The sequence below is a fragment of the Panthera onca genome, chromosome A2, assembly GCF_046562875.1.
Source record: "Panthera onca isolate mPanOnc1 chromosome A2, mPanOnc1 haplotype 2, whole genome shotgun sequence".
NCBI classification, from domain to species: domain Eukaryota; kingdom Metazoa; phylum Chordata; class Mammalia; order Carnivora; family Felidae; genus Panthera; species Panthera onca.
The window spans coordinates 124644502-124664453 of NC_138340.1; the positions used below are offsets into that span (position 1 = coordinate 124644502).

Below are 19952 nucleotides of genomic sequence, written 5' to 3' on the forward strand. Positions count from 1 at the left end.
CCATTACCACCTACTGAGGAATCTATAAGAGTTCTGTTTGTTTATAATATGTCACTTTTTACAGGCCACCTAGAGGCAGGTATTGAGGGGCAAGTTTGCTAGGCAAAAAACCAAACCAAAACCAAAACCGAAACAAAACAAAACCCCCTGCTCCCAAAAACTAGAGAAAGACTTGGTTGATATATTCCTTAGCATATCCTACAAATACCTTCTTTTAAAGGCATGGAAACCACATATCCCACATAGTCTGCCTGGGGAATTTGTAGCCAGCTATGTTTTCAGAGGATGTGGGAGGTAGTTTTCATACTATGGTATTTATAAATATTCCAGAAATGCCACATATTGGTAGGGTGACCTGGTTTATGGAATTGGAAAAAGGCCATGTTGAAGTCAAGAATTCTTTTCTTCTATAGTAAAATGTGTAAAGGTTCCGAAAAAAAAAAAATCAAGATAATCGTGAAAAAAATTGACAGGAATCCTGAGATAACTTATATTGATAGTATCCCTCAGATGAAAAAAATAAATAAATAAAGCAAAACATTGTTAAAATGGTTTTAGGAATCTATCAAAATGTAATGTTGAATTTGAAGAGTATATTATATAATGTAGTATTTATGGGAGGGGAAGGCTTTGAGGAGATGGAAATGCTTGCTCAGTGAAAGAATATTGATTGCTCAATATAAGAACTTGTTTAACCAAAAATTGTTGCCAAGAAATTTGCCCGAAGAGCAAAGACCCTGTTGCTGTAGATACTTAGGGCAGGTATATAGTAGTAAATTGTAGTTGACTAGCGTTTTCCGAATTGTGTTCCTCATTATATTGTACTGGAATATGTACAGATGCCATGATAAAAGGGTTCTGTGGTCAAATAAGTTTGAGAAACACCGTATCCTATAATGTCCCTGTTGGATATCCATATGCATTGAAGAATAAGAAAAGTCTTGCAATAAAGAAAGCTATTTAACTTTGTTTTGCACAACTTACTCTTTCTTTATAGGAGTCATGTAATGGAAGCCCTAGTAACCTCTTATGAAACAGGATTCCGCAAAGTACTAGTTTAGGAGATGCTACAGAAGATAATTTGATTATAAATTACCTTGATGTCTTTGAGGGAAAGATTTGTGCAATCCAGACAATTCTTCTGGTGCTCTGAAAGAAGGCGGAGATAAACATTGGCATATGTTGGTAAGGAATTGTCATTGTCTTTCACATCAACTCCATCATATGGAAAGATGGAAAGTCAGCTGGGGCTATGACAGTTTGCCTGAGGGATTCTGGGTGCTGAAAGTCACAGCCACCTATTTCATTATTCCCATTAGGCCTTAGATGGATTGTGGCTATGGTGCCCATTAACGCTCTTTTTTACAGAAAAAGCATTTTTTTTAAAAAAGTGGTTATAGAGTGACCTACTGTATCTGTGGGGTTGCCTCACGTCTTCATAGGGAACACCAGCCTTCTTGTGGCAATACAGCAAGGGAGCGTGCCAGCATGTGTTACTTTCTAGAGTGAGATGAAATGATTATCTCCATCAACCCCCCAAACACACCCCTCCTTAGGAAAACAAACATTTGCAAGTTTATTTTATAAAATCTGTGTAGAACTTATATAAATATATTGTGACAGCAGCTGTCATACTGTATATATCAAGAAAGTGCTTTGAAACTTTATGCAAATACATGGGCGATGTATATACTACTGTGCACCCCAAAGACTACCCCATGTGTTCCTAGTGCCAAGAAAAACACAAATGTTCTCCAACTAATTCAGAGGAAAAGCCACCACAGCCCTATACCTTTCACAGCCCTGTTCTCTTGGCCAGTGAAACATACTTTGAATGGAGGATCCTAAAGAAAGCAGGGTGGGGGTGAGGGTGCTGAAGGTCCATTTTTATCAGTAACTTTTATAGATCAAGTACAAGTGCTGGGCACTTGAAGCATATTCACTCATAAAATTTTCACAGCAGCTTTGTGGGGAAAATGGCATTGTTTAGTAATAAAATAACCAAGACTCAGATTAAATAAATTGCCCAAGGCTACTCATTTATTCATTTATGGAGCTGGCTGGGATTCAAAATTAATTTGACTTTAAACATTTGTAAGAGCTAACATTTAATGAGCACTTACTATGCACCAGGCACTGGCCTAAAAGCTTTTCCTCCATCATCTTATTCTACGCTTTACATGAACTCTGTGACACTGAGTACTGTTGTTTTACTAATTTACAGATGAAGAAATTGAAATTTAGGGAAGTTAAGTAACTTCGGCACAAAGTAATAAAGGCTAGAACTGGAGTCAGAAGGAGCCCTTACAGGGGTTTGTTTCTTTGAATCATGTGGTTTCCCAGTTTTCCTTCTTGATTTAGAATCTGGAAACTTTCCTGGTTTGTGCTGAGCTTAAGGCACAGAGCTGCTCATGTCTTCATGAACTAGGTTCATAAGCATTTAAAAAAAGCATTATCTGAAGTTTAGTATCATTTCCACATTCATGGGGATTGTTCTACAGCTCTAATGTTAGACCATATTTGGAGTTTTGAGCATATTTCAATGCAGATACCTTATGTATAAATGTTAGATGAAAGAAATGGCCTCTTTACAAAGATTTTCAGTCTTTTGCTTATAACATTGGAATATGTGTGTAACTGAGAGTCCCCTCCTCCATTCCTATGTACCCTTTGGAATTAAGAATGTTTGAGAATAGAGTCATTTAAAAATTTTGCTATGAACAATTCTGGTGCTAGCACTGCTCCTTACATTTTCCAAGTTTTGAGAACTCTTCTGCTTTTTTTTTTTTTTTTAACGTTTTATTTATTTTCGAGAGACAGAGTGTGAGTGGGGGAGGGGCCGCGAGAGAGGGAGACACAGAATCAGAGTCAGGCTCCAGGCTCTGAGCTGTCAGTGCTGGAACCCATGTGAGATCATGACCTGAGCTGAAGTCAGACGTTTAACTGACTGAGCCACCCAGGTGCCCCCTCTTCTGCTTTTTAAAGTAAAACCCAGGATCCAGAAACCCATGGGGGAGGGGAAGGAAAAAAAAAAAGAGGTTAGAGTGGGAGAGAGAGCCAAAGCATAAGAGACTCTTGGAAGCTGAGAGCAAACTGAGGGTTGATGGGGAGTGGGAGGGAGGGGAGAGTGGGTGATGGGCATTGAGGAGGGCATCTTTTGGGATGAGCACTGGGTGTTGTATGGAAACCAATTTGACAATAAATTTCCTATATTAAAAAAAATAAAGAATAAGTTCTCTATTTAAATGCAATAAATAAATAAATAAATAAATAAATAAATAAACATTAAAAAAATGTTAAAAAAAAAAAAAAAAGTAAAACCCATTAGACCCGTTGAGAACTGTGGATTTTGAATCCTTACCTTCTTGTGGTTGCCCAAGTTCCCCCACCATTGGCATATCTTATTATTGTTGTGATAAAATGTTGCAATAAATGTTGAAGGCAACCATTTTCCAGGCAGAATTGATCCTAGAGAATTGCCACTTGTGATTTCAAAGTTAGAGTCTGCTTGGGAGGGTTTGCCAAAAAGCAAACAAGAATCGAGCCTAGAGGCCATCTGAGGCCAGACGGTTTAAAAGGCTCAGTAGATCATCCTCTTTGTCCTAGACCAGTGGGAACACTGGATTTCTTGGTGAGAAAAGGGATGGATATTTCATCTTCTGTAAGTAGGCTTTCACTTAATCTGCCTGTTTTCAAGACATTGCCATCATCTTCCAGTTGGCCTGGTATAATAAAATGCTTGATATTTCTGAACCATTGCCTCCCCGAGTCCTAGTCCTTCCCTCACCCCCCGCCCCCCGCATATTTACCTCTTCAACACTGGTCTTTAGAGAGAGCCCCTGGGCATGTTCTGAGGGGCTTGTGTCTGGTCCACTCACCACTAAAGTCCTGGCAGCTATTTTAAGTGGATTGGCTTTCCTTTGATTTCCAATCAAAGGTGGCCTTCCACTCTTCTTCCTTTAGTTTCATAGGAACTATGGAGACTATCCTTGGTTTTCACTGAAGCATTTAGGGAAGTTCTGACAAGCACTTGAACTGCTATCCTAGCTATGGCCTAAAAAACCCAGTCCTGAACCCAGTCCTTTCTGTAGGATAGAGCTTTTTTCCATTCCTATCTGTAAGGTTAAGGATTTGACCTGTCCAGGCCTGGTTCTCCATCTGTCTTGAAAAAAATGCCTGTGGTTGCTGAGGTATTGTCACAGTTACAGAGCTATACATGGCCAGGCAAGCTTTCCATCCAGATGCTACCTCACTCAGGTATCTTCCCTTTTCTGGCCTCTTTGTAGCATGTTCTGGCCAAGATTACAAGATAACGCTTCTGAACCTGGCCTGATGTCATTCCTCAAGATTGATTTAATATAATTCATTCTTTCTGTAAAAGGCCACTTTTTCTTTCTACCTGACCAACATATGAATCCATTTGTCAGAGAATATACCCCTGCCTTGTCTATTAGGTGCTGTTTCATATTGTCCAATGTTGGACACTGATTACCAGTCTTCTTAGCAAGTCAGAGTTCATGATACAGGAAATCTCATTTTCCTGGACTGGATAAAAGTCCATCTTCTACCATGGTCTGTCTGCCATTGTTTCCTCTTTTTAGCACTGCCACCATGTCATAGGCGCTTTGCTTTTCAGCCTAGCACGGCTACTATTTCCACTCGCTTTGATTGCACATCGCTGCTAATACCCTGGAGACCTGTGATGATAAAGCAGTGTGGAGGGGAAGTGGGAAGGACCAGGAACACCTTCTTTTCTATGTGGTTTACTCAATTATAGGAATCCAAGATCAGTGGGGTCTGTATTTGAATGTCAGAGGTTTCAAGGACACAGATTTTTAGGCTTTATTTCCATCATCTTTCTCCCCTAGGACCAACACAGCCATCCATGACACTGGACTTGGGATGACTGAGTGACAGATGCCAAGTTGTATTTGCAATAACGCCTTGCTTCTATGATTAGGCTTTGGAACCAATGATTCTGTTGTGTTAATCTCTTCCTCCCTTAGGATGGATTTTTTTTTTTTTTTCCCCTCACCAGAGGCTAAGTAGATGAACCTCTCCCTTTCACTGGGCTTGCCCAGACATGTCAGAATGCTAGCTTTGGCTCAAACTGGGACCCTCCTCCCACCCCTTCCACAGCTGTTTCCAACAGCCTGTATACTTCTTTTCCTTTGATAATTTTTGGCCTAGATTATGATCGTCCCAAGAGCTTGCCAAGATTGGGTTGTAGCCTGTTTGTCTCAGAACACAAACTTTGAATTGGTTGAGAAGACCAATCCCCAGGGGCACCCCTAGTTTGAATGAATAGTGCCAGAAATCTCTGGTCTCCCTGGACAGTGTCCCTTAATGGAGGTCAGGGTGTTTATAGGACTCTCCTTCATGTTTTACTTAACCATTTTAGATTTTGTTAGAATTTCAGGAAATTGTCACTTGATACAAAATAGAGACCTGTAAAAGGTAATGTATATTGAATGAAGATTTTGAAATTTTTTATTTAAAGACCACTATATGTAACACACAGAAACTCAAATGTTTGCTGAACGGCAAACGAAAGCCAAAATGCTATGACTAGCCCACTGCTATTCAGAAATGAAAATGAAGTGTAAGTGTAATCTTATTTTTTAGCAGTGTGTTCAAGCGTACTATATTTAGGAACTATCCCAAAGACTTGTTAAGTATAATTTTGTCAATACAGTGAGGTGATCCAGATAGACCTTAATTAGGACTAATTCATTTCAAGACAACAGATAATTTTGTTCCTCAGGAAACCTTACTAGAGCACACACATATTTGATTGACTTTCAGCTCTAGCTCATGACCCTCCAAGTAGGTGTTTAAGTGAAAACCAAACACTTGTGATGTTACTGTGGCCTCGCTGTGGAGCTAGGAAGACTGAGCCACTTGTGGAAGATAAAACTCTCAGCCTAGTTTGGGGCAAATGATAAATGCAAACGAAACATTGGAAATAAAATAAAACAATATATAAGGCAGGTGGTGCACATATACTGTTTTTGGTAGCCAAACTTAAAAGTCAGCTGAAAGGTTTCAGAGAAACAGTTCCTCAGTGACGCTTGGCTTTCTGTCTTGGGGGTCAGTATTTGTAGAGACTTGCCCCTGTTGAGCCCTCATGGGGCCTCTTCCTCCATGCATCTCCAGTTTTGCTGTGGTGTGGACAACCTGAGGAATATGAAAAATGCCCTTTCTCCTCCACGATGGGGTTATTTCCTTCCTTTCAGGAATGGCTCATAACTCATGGGAGGTGTGAGTTCTGAATGATTGTTCTTTTCATCTTCCTGGAAGCAGGCCAGACTGAAGCTAAAGCGTTTGATGTGTCAGCAGTAGGCTTGTAACGGCTTTGACTACTTACATGAGGATGAAAGATTGAACTTTGATTAAAAAAAAAAAAAAGGCAAGAAAAGGAAAAGGGCTCATTTTCTTTCTTTTCCTTTTTTTTTTTCTTTTTGGGTGGTAGTTGAGAAGCATCCTACTGGGGTGGTCTGGGAGGTCCCTTGGAATCTGCAATAGTAGGAGGGTGTTCTCTTGTGGATTTATTTGCTTATTTTATTGATTGTTTGAGAGAGGGAGGACACCCTTGCTCACCAGCATCGCAGGACCAGATTCTCAGACCTTATCAGTAAGCCCCTACTGCTCTGCTCTGTGAGCCCTGGGAAGGGTTTTCATATTCCTCAGGGCAGATCACTTATGTTTCCAGCCATCCCTCAGCGCCTGCTTGTAGACACCAAACATACTATTGCTGGCCAACCTCTTCCGATTCACAGGGCCTTCCCCATCCCTTCCTTCCCAGGGCATTTCTTTAGAGGTTTCATCTGAGCGTGGTCCCATAGGGTGGTCTTATTTTCCTGCTTTTAAAATAGACAATACACTAAGATGTTTGTGGAAGCCCAGAACCAGTTGGAATTCGCCTCAAACGGTGTTCCAGTCTTATCAGCAATGTGTGTGTCAGCCTCTGTGTGAAGTGGGGTGTGGGGAGGAGGAAGGATTTCAAAATTTTCTTTTCCAAAGCAAGCACATGAAAACACAAAAACAAGAACAACAATCCGCCATTCAGCTGAGTGACAAGACAGAGTTAAGAACGAGGACTCAACGAAGAATATAGGCAAATTTTACCTTTAAATGTGAGGCCTAAGCAAACACAATATGGAAACTTCCTTTTAAAATGATGTTAGAGGGGCACCTGGGTGGCTCAGTCGGTTAAGCGTCTGACTTCGGCTCAGGTCATGATCTCGCGGTTCGTGAGTTCAAACCCCTCATCGGGCTCTGTGCTGACAGTTCGGAGCCTGGAGCCTGTTTCCGATTCTGTGTCTCCCTCTCTCTCTCTGACCCTCCCCTGTTCATGCTCTGTCTCCCTCTGTCTCAAAAATAAACAAACGTTTAAAAAAAAAAATTAAAAAAAAATAAAATGAAGTTAGAGAAACAGTAGTAAATGTATTTATATCACCTGGTTATTTAAGAATCTAATATTTATTTTACACCATTGCAAACTCTGGCTCTGCCTCTGTGTGCACTTAAGCCCAGCACTGTCTCCACAACCCAGTTGGACCTGCTGGTTTCTGCATCTGCTGGAAGCTGGCCTGATAATGCTGCCAGCAGGCTAAGACCTCACTGTGGGGCTGTGCAAACCCGTGAAGATGCCAGTGCAGGCATTCTTCTGTGAGCGTCTTTGAATATGATGAGCAGTCAAACTCTCTGGGAGTCATCTGTCTGGCCACCAGAGGACATGAAGTCCCTACGGGGCCCACCAGTATAGGCCAGAGGGTGAACAGCCAACATACTGCGTGGTGGGAGCTTGAGCTTGGGGGATGAGTGCTCACCCAGCGTGCTGACCCTGAAGGGGCCTATTGGCCAACAGGAAAGCTTTCCTACATTATTAACACCTAAAACGTTGCTCCTGAAGATGTCCATTGACATTTATGAGTCGCCTATAACAATGAAGAGAGAGTGCGTAGGATGTGAAATTCAGATTGTCTGAGTTGCGTATCACCTTCTGAAAGGTACAATGAAATAACTAGGGAAGAGCGTAGGAAGAACAAACAGTAATAGGGTGTGAACTTGCTCAGTTCAGCAACCATATGACCAGGATTTATGTGGGGTTTGTTGTTGTTGTTGTTGTTGTTGTTGTTGTTTTTTAATGTTAATTTATTTTAGAGACAGAGACAGACAGGCAGAACGTGAGCAGGAGAGGGGCAGAGAGAGAGGGAGACATAGAATCCAAAGCAGGCTCCAGGCTCCGAGCTGTCAGCACAGAGCCCAAAGTGGGATTTAAACCCACGAACAGTGAGATCATGATCTGAGCTGAAGTCAGACGCCTAACCGATGGAGCCACCCAGGCGCCCTGACCAGGATTTAAATTGAGATTCTTAGCTATCTTTTTCTTTCTGATAAAAAAAAGGTGGGGTGGGGGAGGGATTTAGCTTCTTCAAGGAGGGAAAGGATGATAGAATGGGTGATTTTAGTGTTTTGTAGTCACATTAGGCCTGAAATATTACATCTGGGATGGAACAGTGAAATTAAATGTCATTTGTTTAACATATATGTGGTAGGCAGAATAATGGATCCCCTGACCCCCAAGACATCCAAATTCTAATCCCCAAAACCTATGACTGTTACCTTATATGGCAAAAGAGACTTTGCAGATGTGGTTAAATTAAGGATTTTGATAGGAGATTATCCCGGATTATCTGGATGGACCCTCTTAAAAGAGTCTTTATGAACAGAGGCAGAAGGGTCAGAGTCATACAGATTTTGAGAATGTTTTGTTGATGCCTTTGACGATGAAGAAAGGAGGCCAATAGCCAAGGAAGGCTGGCAGCCTCTGAAAGCTGGAAAAGACAAGAAAACAGATTCTTCCCTAGAGTCTCCAGAAAGAATCCAGCCCTGCTGACACTTTGATTTTAGCCCAGGGAGACTGACTTCAGATTTCTGATTTCCAGAGCTGTAAGATAGCAAATGTGTGTGGTTTTAAGCCACTGAGTTTATGTGGTAATTTATTATAGCAGCAATAGGAAACCAGAGCAATAATATAAACAATACAATTGGACTTGGAGACGTTAATTGATGGAAAAAATAAAAGGAATTTGTTTTAGGCTGGATTCTCAAGACAGAGCATCAGGTCATGGTTCTTTGAATAGGTATGAAAGACAAAAGGGTTTTATTTTTGTCAGTCCAGGGGGGGCACTTTTCAAGGGTGATTGCTCAAGATTTTTATGGGTCAGAATAAGTACTTTGGTCAAGCTTTTGCTGACGTGTTCTGGACTCTGTGTGTATAGAATCAAAGTTAAGTTGTACTTTATCACTTGGAAACATAAGCCCATGTGTAGCACAATGTTCAGATTCTTGGGGTAGACAGTTTCCAGAGTCCTCACAGATTACGATGAAAAAGCCTGCATTGGTCTCAGCACAGAACCACTTGGTGAATTCAGCCCCATCAACCTCAACCACAACTCCATCCTCCCTTCTCCTCCTGCTGCCCTCTTCCTTCACAAGCCTGAGTAAAAGTGGCCCCCAGCCCCTAGCGAGGTGAAGTAGGGCCTGGCTCATGTCCCAGAGACAACTCCCCCACCTGAGAAATGTGCTCTATCACTCAGAACACACGTCCGGAGCACAGTTATAAGCTGGGATATGTGCTAGCTGCTGGAGGAACTCACAAGGTTAATAAGCCTTAAATGCTGCTTGCTAGAAGCTCATGTGAGTGACACATTTTGCAAAATGCAGTGCCTTGGATAGCAGCATTTAATTCATCTGGGAAAGTTATTAAAAATGCGGGTTCCTGGGCTGTGGCTTGAGAAAGCATTGGTTTATTAGTACAGTGGTTTTTAACTGGGAATGATTTTGTCCTCCAGAGACATTAGGCAATGTCTGAAGACATTTCTGTTTGGTACAACCAGGGGACAAAGGGTGATACTGGCATCTAGTGGATAGAGGCCAGGGATGCTGTTAAACATTTTACAATACACAGGATGGCTCCCAAAACAGAGACCTCTCTGACCCCAAATGTTAATAATGCCAAATTTGAAAAACTCTGGTCTAGTGAGTAACTCTCACAAACACACACACACACACACACACACACACACACACACACACACGTTATTATACCGTAGTGGTATATACATATATGTCAATATGGCATGTGTATATGTATATACATGTGTCCTTGTGTATGTATCATATCTATAAATACATTTCTCTACGTAGGCTCATCACTCATTACAATTTGGGGTGTTCTCTCTTCCATTGTCCACTCTACTCCTGCTCTCTCAGCTGGACAGCTTACCTACTGCCCATCTTTGCTTTGATTTTTTTTCTGTTCTACACTGGCCAAGAACAGGGGAGGCTAAATACCAAGACCCATGGAAGTAACTGGCATGCTCTGAAAGTTTACCAAAATAAATTTGCAGGCCAAAAAGAAGCATGGATAAGGACATCCTTTTCCTCTTGTGAAGTTTTTGGACCCAATTTGCAATTCAGAGTGGATACTCTATTCACAAATCAGCTTTGTACCATTCATTGACTGTTATGATATAAGAATTGTGGGTCACACATAATCTCTTTGCACTCAAGGTATATTTCTCCCCTATACTAGCCCCTCTTGGTCTTCTCTCCCCTGTTCTCACCTTCATCTAGAATCAATGGAGAACTCCATTCTCTTCAAACAATTGAACGTTGGGGGAAAAAAAATCCTTCTAGAATGTGGTTGAGTATAATTGATTGGTTCTAACTGGTTAGAAATGTACTACTCTGCTTCCCACCTCCTGTTGGGGAGCCGACTCTGCATGCTGTTCAAGAGATGAGTGCTATGTCACGTTACAGTATGGTTTCCAGCCCTCAGTTCTCAATGGTCCTCAGGGGTGGGGGAAGAATCCTGCATGCATATGGCTGTGGTTTTATCATCTTGCATTCATTACTATATTCAGGAAGATAGATTTTATTATGCAGCAAGACTGCTACTCTAGGGTAAACTTTGACACCAAGCAATTGTGTTCTTGACTAAATCAGCTAAGACAAAAATAAGGGGGTAGAAAATAGACTCGGGACAAGTTTCATGTCTTTCTTTTAAAAACAGCCACTTTTGGAGAAGCACTTGGATATGACCGAATGACCACCCGTAAAGAACAAATGACCACCTGTAAAGAACAAATTAAAGAAAAATGGTGGAAATCGTAACTCACCAGTACTGTGGAAGTTCCCAGAGTTCCTTTCCTTGTTGACCAGATGAGAATAGTGATTAGTCCCTGTGTATTTTAACCATATAGAAATTTTCAAACACTTAACAAAACACATGGGGTCCTAGAAATCCTGCCAGCTTAGAAGGTGAAGTTGAGTGTTGCTTTTTGATATATCAGCACCAACAAACATTTAGTTAGTACCCAAAATGTGTAAAACCCAAGGAGATACAAGGTAAGTAGATGCAGACAGCCCTGAAACTATACCAGCTTATCAGCATCCTGTAGTTCACAGCGATTTGAGAAATTCATTTAGATTCTTAGGGCCCATCATGTGTGGTGGCTCTTCCTTTCATTTAAGAAATTTTTACTGAGTTATTTCCTTGAGCCCGTCATGTTCCTGAAGGATATTAGGCTCAAAGGTCCTTGCTGTCACCAAAGTCTAGGTTGAAGGCAAAACCAGTGTCATCTTGCCAGATTAAACTTCTATGTATGTGTCAAGAATACAGGAATATACATGAGAAAGGGAAAGATATGGAAAGATAGAGGGGGTCACTGGGAAATTAAGGGGTGTGGAAGGCTTCACAGGGGAGAAGAGGCCCCAAATTGACCTTGAATGAAGCAGGATTTTTATAGGGGTCAATGATGGGGGGGAGAGAAGGAAAGAGGTACATATGAAGAAGATGGAAGGCCTCAGATGTGCCTGGGGACAATAAAAAATATATAATGGACTCTCCTCTCCAGGTTGATATTGTGAGGAAAGGAGATGGGAGAGAAGGTTATGGGGTATCTTGACCAACTAGACTAACTGTGGTAATAAAGATCTAATGCATCTGAGTATTTTATTTTATTTTTTTAAAGTTTGTTTATTTTGAGAGAGAGAGAGAGAAAGAGAGAGCACGTGTGCGAGCAGGGGATGGGGAGAAAGAATCCCAAGCAGGCTCTGCGCTGTCAGCACAGAGCCCGACACGGGTCTTGATCCCATGAACTGTGAGATTATAACCTGAGCCAAAACCAAGAGTCGGACACTTAACTGACTGAACCACCCAGGCACCCCACATCTGAGTATTTTAATGCAGTTAAATTTATTTCTTGCTCATTTAATAGTTCATTGTGAGTGTTTAGTGGATAGACTTCCACATGGTGACCCAGGGAAGCAAGCTCTTTCCATTCTGTGCAAAGTTATTGATATCCCCTCAATTCAGGTGGTTATCCATGTAGCGGAGATAGAAAGCGAGAGTGTGGAGCACTGAGTGTGAGAGACCTTTATGGGTCAGGCCTAGAAGCGTGTTATTTATTTCCATCCACCTCCTGTTGGTCAGAACGTAGTCAGTCGTAAGGCCTAACTGCAAGGGAGTCTGAGAAATGTAGTGTTGGTCTATGTCAGGAGAAAAAGAAGCAGATTTTAGTGAGGCTATAGTTGCTTCTACAATTGACTTTTAGCCTGAACTTTATCCCAAATGCAGTGGTAACTCATCCTCCACGTTAGCATGGGGACATGCGCAATGGTAACATAGGCTCCATAAGGTGAGTGATTTTTGTATGTTATATTCACCGCTGTATCCTCAGCGTATCTAGGCCTTAAACAACTATTTGATCAAATAATGAAATGATGGATGGATGTTGGAAATGAATCCTGGGCATATGGAACTTTCCAGGTGGGTTCGTGGAAGAGAGCTGAGGCAGGGAGGCCGGTTAAAAAGAGTGTGCTAATCTGACAGAGCCGGAGTTAGTGCAGTTACAGTAGGAATTAGTACATTTTTAGAAACAGAAATGTTCACTTCTGCTATTTTAACTTTCTTAGTTTACAGCATAGCCACATCTCATAGTTTAACCAGATTCCCTGCTGAGTTGAAATCATAGAAGCAGGTTGTGAGCCGAAATAGCCTGGCACTTTCTTTGGAGGTATTAATTGGAATGCAGCCTTGGGACTTGGGCTGTGCCACAATCCTGCAACCCAAACAAAATAAAACTTGACTAAACCAGCAAACCCAGATTGCAGTTCAAGTTACTTTAAGGGGCTCTTGGGAAACACAAACTGCATTTGTATTATATATGCAAAATCCGCTCTTTGACCTTATTGTACGAAAAATTACTGGAGCCCACCTAATCTTTTGCCAGCTTTCCGAAGTGCTGGACAAGTTAACTCCTATGCAATTATGTAACATTTCGTAAAAATTTTAACTTTAAAATATGCTTGGAAAATAGATGCTGATCCAACAAGAACAGAGACTATCAATGAAAAGAATATGTTCTCTGTGCACCTAAGAGAAGCCAACACACAGGCAGCCTCATGTGGCCCGAGGCTTCATGATTTTAGGAAGTTGCTTGCAGATGAATTTTTTTGAAATTAAAAGTTAAGGGAAGCATTCTGCCCTCCCTCTAGATTTAACTTTTGTGGTTTATGTATAAGCTGGGGCAGACCTCGGTGTCTGACCTAGACTCAGGTTATGTGCTTCTGAAGTCTGGGGAAAGGCCAGACTTTAGGATTACGCAGAGCTGAGTGAGGGAACCTCACAGAAAACAGCCAGGGATTCTTAGGAGATTTTTAGTGATTCTTGCTGATCTGGAAATAATGTAAAAACAACAGAAGAGCTTTTTGTGGTATTTTTGTATGTTCTCTCTTGGTTTGGGGAAGAATCTGACATTAAAGTGGCTTAAAAATAATAAATATTTAAAAAGACATAACATGTCCTACCCTTTTCATCCACCCCTACCAAAAAATAAACTGTAATAATAAAAATGGCAAAAGCAGGAAGGGAAAGCAGAAACAATGGATGGCAGCAGTATGCTAGGATGGGCATGAATTTGATCCAGACGGCTAACGTCTGGTGTTATTGCATAAAGTGGTGGAGAAGGTGTGAGGAAATGCCGCAGGGAATCTTTCCCTTCTTTACAGTGTGAGTTCCTCATTTCCTGAGGCCCCTTGAGATATAAATTACCGGTTTCAGACAGCGGGTACCTGAGGGTCTACTCCTTTGCTTTCTAGCTCAAATCCCAGAGAAGCCAATCCATTGAAATTCCATTTGTCTAGTGATCTATTTACCAAATCTTCTGATTTTCTGAAAAAAATAAATTATTCATAAATTTAGTAGCAATTCATTTTGCACAGGATAGTTTTCACATGAACCTTACAAAGGTGTTGGGTGTAAATTGACTAGAAAGCACTATTTTTTTTTTTCCTGCCCCAGCTTTCTGAAGATTCAATTACAAGTTGCTGAGGCTGGGAAAACAGACACCTCGGCAGAGGCATCGAGGAGGGGGAGTAGGCGTGTTGCATCTTCAAGTTGTAAGAAAGCACAGAAAGAGGGGAGAGATACTGATGGCTAGAGAAAGGGGGGCATGCTGGGATAAAGAAGGAAGGAATGGATGTCAGAAAGGAGGACAGGAAGGGTGGAGAATGAGGGGCAGGGAAAAATTCGAAAGCTCTAGAACTTCTCCCATAGGCTGCTAAGCCTCTGCCATTCCTTCCAATATCAATCATCTTTTGCCTTCTACTTGTGATAGAAAAGTTTGGTTAGCTGAGTGAATTCAGTGAAATGGTTCTTCTGAATATTGGCAGCATATCCATTTTCAGCGGATTGGCTGCTTCATGAAATCTAAACCTCCAAGAGCCATCCTAATAATACCTTTAAGCAGTTACAGAAAAGGAAGTATTCCTGGAGGAAGATGTCTGCAGAACCTACAGAAAGATGAGGGTCCGAAAGAGGAGGAAAAGCCTCAGTAATGCCCAGAGGACTCCTTTGCTTGCTTGGGTGTCGGAAAGGGAAGCCAACTTTTCCTGGTTTGCCTAAGACTCTCCCAGTTTTAGTACTGGAAGCCTCCAATCTCAAGCCAATGAAGATAGTTGACTAGTCTTGAGAAGGAAAAAGGTAAAGAAAGGTGGTGGGTGGGTGGGGAGAGGTAATACTGTAATAATCTCTTCAGGGACAGTCTTTTCGAGGGTACAGTTCATGTGGCCTCCAGGGAAGATAAAAGGAAAAAGGATAGTTGGGAGAAATTACACAGACCTGAGCCGTCACCCCAAGGACCCGATACCAGGGAAGACCCTAGGTTTGTTTCAGGTATCTTGATTATACAGTATAAATGCACTTACTTTTCTAAATGTGCTTTTTTCTCTCTCTCTTTTCTTCAGGGAGGCAGGATACAGTGCGTGAGAGAAGTCTGTCCTATTCTCTCCTGTCCTCAACACCTTAGCCACATTCCCCCAGGACAGTGCTGCCCCAAATGTTTGGGTGAGTGACTGTTTTCAGATAAAAGAACAATGTAATTTATTCTTAGGAGTTTCTGCTAAGAGTCTTCATTCACATTGTTATGTTGGGGTTCTCAGGTTGTCCTGTTTCATGGCTTATTAGAAATAACTGCTTTTTCTGGTTATAGGAATGTAAGGTGTGCCCAGCGTTTATTTCTTGTCTGAGGTCTCTACAGGTGTTTCTTTTCTCTTGTGCTTCCTCGTATCTGTAAACCTGGTTCACCAGGCAACTTGGGATGATAACCCCTGATGGCGAGAGCAGTATTGAAGAAACTGTCTTTCATTGGGCATATGACAATTGGTAGAAATGATTAGTATTTTAAAGGCATATGAAATTAACACATGGAAGAATATAGACTAGTGTTACTTTTAGAGGCAAAAGTATGCAGGAGGATGACACCAAAAGCAAGAGGTTTGGAAGGGAGCAATGAAAAGTAGCCAACAGGAAAGGAGAATGAGCTATTTTTTATTGAGCATTTGCTATTTCCTAGGTACTATGAAAATCACTTTACATGCTTTTTCTCATTGAATTTTCTCAAGAAGCTGTGCCGTATAGGTGCTAAGTATATCATTCTGATATGTAATATACATGCTGTGGTTAGTATTATTGCAGGAGAGGGGAGTAGATTCCTAGAAGGTGGCACAGCTGGTGAGTTACAGAGTTGGTACCTGAATATGAGTTCCTGTGATTCCTAAGCCCAGGCTTTAACCTGCTGCTGCCCAGCCTCCGTGGTGATGTGGAGAGAGGCATATACATTGCCAGTTGAAAGAGACAGCCTGTGATGGAGAGTCTCTAGGGCAAGAGATCCTTTAGGTCTTGTTTATAATCCGAATGTCAGCTTCTTACACATGATCTTCAAACTCTTGAGTTGGTTGAGGTCAGACTAAGATTCAAAGAAAAGTAGCCTGACCCAGTGTGTGAATACAATAGAGCATCTCCCACTAAAATCCTCCAGCAACCCCACTAGAATCTTGAGGGATCTTTGAGGAGGCTAATACATTTCTGAGTCACCCCTGGCTTGGTCTCCTCCTGCTGTTTTTCTCTTAATTCTCCTTCTCCTCCTCCTTCTCCTCCTCCTTCTCCTCCTCCTCCTCCCCCTCCTCCTCTCTCTCCTTTCTTCCTCTTCCACCTCCACCTCATCTCCCTCTCCTCCTCCTGCTCCTCCTCTTCCTCCTCCTTCAACATCATTTTGTACTTGCAGGGACATTCCCCTCCAGTCTTTTCACATTCTGTGGTGCTACTGAATCAACAGTTGTGTAGTAGATTTTACTGAAGGTTTGTGGTCAATGAGGGTGATTACCTTTTAGTGGAGCACAGTGAACAACATGAAATGGATCCTTAATGGATCCTCCCTTTGTTCTTAAGAGGTCTCAGCTATTATGCCTTTAGGAAAATGTCACTGTGTATCTGGGCTCCAGCGTCCTATCAGCTACTGTCCACACCCTTTTTTCTGAATCTTCTCTCCTTTCTTTCATAGCTTGCTTTTCTCAATTCCAGAATCTCCTGTTGATTGATATTTTTCATTCCCAGCTTATCACAGCCATAGTCTAAAGTCTATCTTTCTACAACCAACTTGTTGAATAAAGGTATCTTGTTAAACTAAGGCAGTTTTCTTTTCTTTACAGGATTCACCTGTCAACCCTTCATCTAATGTTTGCCTTCTTGCTGCATGTACACACACACACACACACACACACACACACACACACACGCATGCATGTAATACTTTTTAAGTAACTATGAAGTAATTAAAAGAACAAAAGAAAATTGTTTATACATGCCTGATTAAAGACATTTCCACTGATACGTGTGCTTCCTGGGTTGCCAATGTGTGCTTGTACTCCTGGAATAGAGTTAGCCAGTTCACTGTTGTTGAAATCGTCATGCTTTTGGTCATGGTGGACACAGCATTCCATCTGAGCAGGAAAGTCATTACAGAAGAGGTGGCATTTGGGGCCTGACATTGAAGATAAGTAGACTTGATTACTGCTTTGAAGCCCATACTATGGATGTGCTGAGTCAACTCAGAAGCTTCTCATATGAGGAATGGCTGTTGTATTGAATGCAGACGTTCCTGTCCATTTGTGGTCATAAGACAGACTACAAAAGGAACAGTAAGTCTTAGGAAACTTAAAAATCTTAATTCTCCCAAACGAGACCGTTTTTGGTTAGGCTAAACCCCAGTGGAATAATGTAGAAATGGCTTAAATTAAGCTGAATGTGGACTTCTCTGAACCACTCTTTTGAATGTTTCATCTTAATTTGGGGCCATGATGACTTTGGAACTACGGTAAGATTTTGTGTTCCTCGGGGGTAAAAAGAAATATACCCACACAACAAAAGACAGAAAGGAAAAAAAAAAAGGAAACACTAGGATACTTTCTAGATCCTGAAATCTTAGACTAATCAGACTTTTGGCTGGTTGGACACCAATTTGCTATGACATATTCCTTTGACAGGATTCATTTACATGACATACCTTAGCCTTTTGCATTGCAACATTCTCTAGCTCTCTTTTTTCATTTTCAATGAAGAGACTCATCAGAGGTTTGTGTATACTGAGCACCCAATGCACCTCTTAGAATGACACAGCCTAGGATCATATTTGAATCCTACCACCGCTAATAACGATAACACTCATTATGTGCCACTTATTGGGGTTGTTTAGGGAATTCCAGGCTCTATGATAAAGACTTTACATCAATATTTTTAGGTAAAAATTATCTTTGAGTGATAAGGTAAGTAGTTGGTCATATTTTTTTCAGGGGGATATTATTGAAGAGTCTTTTTATTTGGTGACCTACTAGTGCATCAGTTCTCCAATCTATCCATCTGTTTGTTCACCTACTCATTCATCCATCTATGCCACAATATTGGGTACTATAAATGTAGTAAAAGCTCCAAGCTATGGGAACACAGGAAGGAGCAGTTCATTCTAAGAGGTGAAAGGTCCTCTGAGGAATAATGTGGAGCTCAACCATAAAATGTATTTTCATTGGTAGGGAAAGAAGCTTGACTATATTTATGTATCTATATCCTGCCTCTTGCCAAAAAGGAATTAAGGTCACTTATAAAGTACATGAAGCACATGTAGATGAAAGATAAGAAAAAGGCAAACCAGGTTATCCCCATCTTTAAACATTGCTCAGTTGAAACAATTGAGTAGATGGCCTGCACACAGCTTTCTGATACCTCAGGGCCTAGAGGAAAATCTAGAGAAAGGCAGAATTTTGCATTTTGCAGGCAGTCCTCTAATTTAGTCTGCAAGCTTCCACAAGCTTCAAGAAACTCAGGACCTGGGGGTGCACACAAGAATGCCTGTCTTAGTTGGATTATTAATACTTGCTAGGAGCAAATACAGTCATTTAGTTCGATTTTGTCTAACCACGAAAGGGTTTTTGGTTGCCTACTTTCATATTAGCATTTTTTTTATTTATTTATTTATTTATTTATTTATTTTTATTTTTTTTATATTAGCATTTTAGGCAGAGAGGGTAGTATGTTACTGCAAGGAGGCATTATTGTTACCATTTTACAAGTGAACTAAGTGAGGCCTGGAGAACTACTCAAGGTCACTAGGGAGTCCATATGTGGGACCCAGACTATAACTCACTGTCATCTTTTGATGACAAGCAAGTTTACTTCTGGTAGTAAGGACCAAGCTAGTAATTTAATTCTGCATCTATACCGTATCCTAGCCTTGAAGTTGACTGTAACAGGAAGATGACATTTTTTGTGATTCCTGTTAATGGTAATTCTAACAATTTGAATTCTGAGAGTGGCATTTAGTATGTGCCTGTAGGTATTTTCAGCATTTCACTGGGCCTCCTGATAACTAGAGTTTGCTTTTAATCTTTTTATAAGAAGAAAGAGTGTGGAGGTGCCTGGGTGGCTCAGTCAGTTAAGTGTCCGATTTCAGCTCAGGTCATGATCTCACGGTTCGTGAGTTCGAGCCCCATGTCGGGCTCTGTGCTGACAGCTAGTTCAGAGCCTGGAGCCTGTCTTTGGATTCTGTGTTTCCCTCTCTCTCTGTCCCTCCCCTGCTCTCTCTCTCTCTCTCTCTCCCCCAAAAAATAAATAAAACATAAAAAATTTTAAGAAGAAAGAGTATGGTTGTAAATCTAATGAGTGATTATGAATCTTCATCTTCTTAACATGTTGCTTGACTCAAGCAACATGTCAGGGATGTTTTTATATGCTCCAGGGAGTAGAATCTCACAATTTGAAAGAAAAGATGAAATTGGATTGCATTCTTTGTTTGGGGTTACTTTTTGGACCTTTTGATCATAAATCAAATCTTCATATCAGGGAAAATCACGCTAATTCTACAGAAGTGTGATGCCTGTGAAAGCTTGGGCACTTGACATGTGGGTTGGATTCTGCCTCTATGTGCATTTTGAGTTAGTGCCATCCTTTATACCAACGGACTTGTAATTTCTCCAGCTGAGATGCTATATCATTGGTTCTCCTTTTCACTCATTCTAGTCCTTCTTGGAATAGCTTGACTTCCTGTGCC

At 41.2% G+C, this 19952-nt stretch overlaps 1 protein-coding gene across 3 annotated transcripts in view; it reads left to right on the plus strand.

Annotated features, from left to right (window-relative positions):
- The window catches only part of BMPER (BMP binding endothelial regulator), a 246746-nt gene that overhangs the window by 117095 nt on the left and 109699 nt on the right, over window positions 1-19952 (plus strand). For all 3 annotated transcript variants that reach the window (XM_060632862.3, XM_060632865.3, XM_060632863.3), the window contains one exon: window positions 15319-15418. In XM_060632862.3, coding sequence (XP_060488845.2) covers window positions 15319-15418 — 100 coding nt within the window. The remainder of the gene's footprint in view (window positions 1-15318; window positions 15419-19952) is intronic.